At 30.3% G+C, this 3,762-nt stretch overlaps 1 protein-coding gene across 1 annotated transcript; it reads left to right on the top strand.

Moving 5' to 3' along the window:
* The first annotated feature begins 392 nt into the window (after window positions 1-392).
* LOC107872603 (ethylene-responsive transcription factor 1) lies at window positions 393-1,561 on the top strand. The gene has a single exon (XM_016719243.2). It carries the CDS (start codon window positions 590-592, stop codon window positions 1,388-1,390), a length of 801 nt encoding a protein of 266 aa, XP_016574729.1. The 5' UTR covers window positions 393-589; the 3' UTR covers window positions 1,391-1,561.
* Window positions 1,562-3,762: the final 2,201 nt, after the last annotated feature.

Here is a 3,762-nt window from a genome sequence, read left to right as displayed (position 1 = left end):
TTTTTTATGAAACATAAATCCTATTAAAAGCGTTTTCTTTTAAAGTGCATTTCATGATTCACAATTTTAAACTTGTCGGGCCTCATGAATTAGGATTAATCGAGTTTCAATATGAATATCAGATATATACGTACGAATTCGTCGAGCATTAATATTAATATTTAATACACATATTTAAATTAATCGAGATTCAATATTGATATCAGATATATTAATTTAGATTAATCAATCATCAATGTGAATATCGAATATATAAATTTAAATTAATTTAATTTTAGTATAAAATTAAATACATAAAAAAACTCAAATTAATCAAACTTTAACGAAAATACTGAAATTGAGTGAAAACATATTTTAAAATGAAAACATCACAGGTGACACCTTCTCAGATTCATGAATCTAACTAAACCTCTCTTCCCACTCTATATATAACCTCACCCATTTTCCTCTTACAAAAAGCTCAAAATCCCCCTTTTTTCTCTTATCCCAAATCAAACGCCAAAGCTATCACGAATTTACGCAATTAATTGAATTGGATAGATATCGCTTAATCATAGGTTATTGAAAGAATCTCGGACACCCACAAAAAATGAATCAACCAATTTCCACCGAGTTACCTCCGACAAACTTTCCGGCGTATCGCCGGAATTCGAGTTTTAGTCGTCTAATACCGTGTTTAACTGAAACATGGGGCGCTTTACCTCTCAGAGTCGACGATTCTGAAGACATGGTAATTTATGGTTTATTAAAGGAAGCACTTAATGCTGGCTGGTCGCCGTTCAATTTCCCCGCCGTCGAAGTAACGCCGGAATTTATGGCTTCTCCGGCAGAGCCTACGGCGTCTCCGGCGAAGGAAAGATATTATAGAGGCGTCGGATGGCCATTCAGTTTCACCGCCGGCGAAGTAAAATGGAAACCGGCGCCGGAATTAATGACTTTGACGGCGGATGCTACGGTGGTGCCGGAATTAATGGCATCACCGGCGGAGACTACCAAGGCGGCGGCGGAGGCATTAAAAGATAAGCATTATAGAGGAGTAAGACGGCGTCCGTGGGGTAAATTTGCCGCGGAGATAAGGGATCCGGCGAAGAATGGAGCTAGAGTTTGGTTAGGAACATTCGAAACTGCTCAAGAAGCTGCAATAGCTTATGATAAAGCGGCTTATAGAATTAGAGGTACGAAAGCTCATTTAAATTTCCCGAGCCAGATCAGTTTGAATGAACCGGAACCGGTTCGAGTTACGGCGAAAAGACGAGTTTTGCATGAACGGGATAGTCCGTTGGAAAATGATTTGGCGAAACGGAAAAGAAAAAACGGTGTAGCTGAGAAATGTGAGAGTAGATCAAGTGTTGAGCAATTGACGGGTGGACATCAACTATTGGTTACTTAAACAATATTTCATTGGCCGAATTTCAAATTCATTATGAATGCAAAATGTTGGTGCCTACCCAAATACGGGTGAACTTAGATGTTTGATGCAAATACAAATATTTTTGAAGAATAGTTTTTTTTTTACTTTATAATATATTAAAAGTATCATTTTACTTCTCTGCACCTCAAATATATATTAGACTTTTCATACTTATTTATTTCTCAAATTTCATTTTTTAGTATTTCATTTTTTTATTTTTTCTTTTCTCTTATTATTCTATTTTTTGTTTCAATTTTTATTTTTCTAAAAAAATTTATTATTTTATTTTTTATTATTTTCACTTTTTATATCTGTGGGCTTTACAATTAACTCTTTAAGTGATTAATATTATATGTTAATTGTCAAACTAGAATTTAAAAAATAGAAAGGTAGTAAAAGAAGTCATTTTTTCTTTGAAAGTTATAATATATATGTTTTATGTTTTCTTTCTTTATAATAATGAAACAAAGATGGAAGACCTAACTACTTGTCAGTCAAATTTTAGTTTGAAAATAATCATTTGAATAATAAAAATATGATTTAATTTAGTATCATTTTGGACATTCAATTATGAGTGATTTTAGATATTTGAACCCAATAAAAAGTATCTTTAAAAGAATAACCTTACTTACTTTTTAAATATAGTACAAGTACCATTTTGTCCCTCTACACGAATATATTTTTTCAATTTTTCATACTTATTTGTCTCTCAAATTTTATTTTTTTTATTATTTACACTTTTTACTTTTTACTTTAATTTTATTATTCTATTTTTAATTATTTTCACTTTTATTTTTAATTTTATTATTCTATTTTTTTATTATTTTTATTTTTATTTTTTTTAAAATTTATTTTCATGTTTTAATTTATTTGTTTCAACCTTTATTTTTTTTCTCAAGCATTATTTATTTCTTTCTTTTTTTAATTAATTTATCTTTAACCTTTATTTTTCTTTTATTTTTTATTTTTTATCAGTTCTTTTATTTTTTTCCTCATTTTACTCAAACTTTATTTTTATTTTTTCCTCTCATTTTTTTATTTTCTCAATTTTTTTAATTCATCATTTTCTTCTTGCCTTTTTTTTTCCTCACTTTTTTTTTATTTCCCTATTTTGTTTGATCGTTTTTTTTTCTTTTTTCAATTCTCCTTTTTTCCCTCAGTTTTCTCAAACTTTATTTTTATTTTTCCTCTCATTTTTATTTTTCTCCATTTTTTTAGTTCTTCATTTTTTCTTGATCATTATGTTTTTTTCTTTCCTTTTTTTCTCAATTTTTTTTTATTTTCTCTATTTTGTTTGATCGTTTTTTTTCCTCAACTTCTATTATATTTTTGCTAATAAATAAAAAATTGAATAATCCGCAAAGGTATTTTTTTTTGGCTATCAAAACAAATTTAAGGGCATGAATTGTTGTTATGAAGTTCTTTAAAAATTCTTGAGATAAGTCGTGTCTCCAAGGAGAGAATTGTAGAATATCTCATAAATAAAGGCATAGTATAGTAGTGTCAACTTCTGCCCGTGGGGCATAATTTATTATTTAAAAGTCCTTGAGCTAAGTCTTGCCTCTAAGACAAGAGTTGTAGAACATTCCATAAATAAAGACATAACGTGGTAGTGTTAACTCTTGCCCGTGGGGCATAATTTGTAGTTTGAAAATCTTTGAGTTAAGTCTTGCCTCTAAGACAAGAGTTGTAGAACATCTCATAAATGAAAGACATATAACGTGGTAATGTCAACTCTTGCGTTGGGGCATAATTTGTAGTTTGAAAGTCTTTAAGCTAAGTCTTGCCTCTAAGACAATAATTTTAGAACATCTCATAAATGAAAACATAACATGGTAGAATCAACTTTTGGCCATGAGACATAATTTGTAGTTTGAAAGTCTTTGAGCTAATTAAGTCTTGCCTCTAAGACAAGAGTTGTAGAACATCTCATAAATAAAAATATAACATGGTAGAGTCAACTCTTGCCCGTGGAAAATAATTTATAGTTTGAAAGTCCTTGAGCTAAGTCTTGTCTCTTAAGGCAATAGTTGTAGAATATCTCATAAATGAAAACATAACATGGTAGAGTCAACTTTTGCCCATGGGGCATAATTTGTAGTTTGAAAGTCTTTGAGCTAATTAAGTTTTGCCTCTAAGGCAAGAGTTGTAGAACATCTCATAAATAAAAATATAACGTGGTAGTGTCAACTCTTGCCCGTGGGGTATAATTTGTAGTTTGAAAGTCTTTGAGCCAAGTCTTGCTTCTAAGGCAATAGTTATAGAACATCTCATAAATGAAAACATAACGTGGTAAAGTCAACTCTTGCCCGTGGGGCATAATTTGTAGTTTGAAAGTCCTTGAGCTAATT

Source organism: Capsicum annuum, chromosome 5, assembly GCF_002878395.1.
Source record: "Capsicum annuum cultivar UCD-10X-F1 chromosome 5, UCD10Xv1.1, whole genome shotgun sequence".
Lineage (NCBI taxonomy): Eukaryota > Viridiplantae > Streptophyta > Magnoliopsida > Solanales > Solanaceae > Capsicum > Capsicum annuum.
The sequence above is the reverse complement of the archived record's forward strand: the minus strand, read 5'-3'. Positions and strand labels throughout refer to the sequence as shown.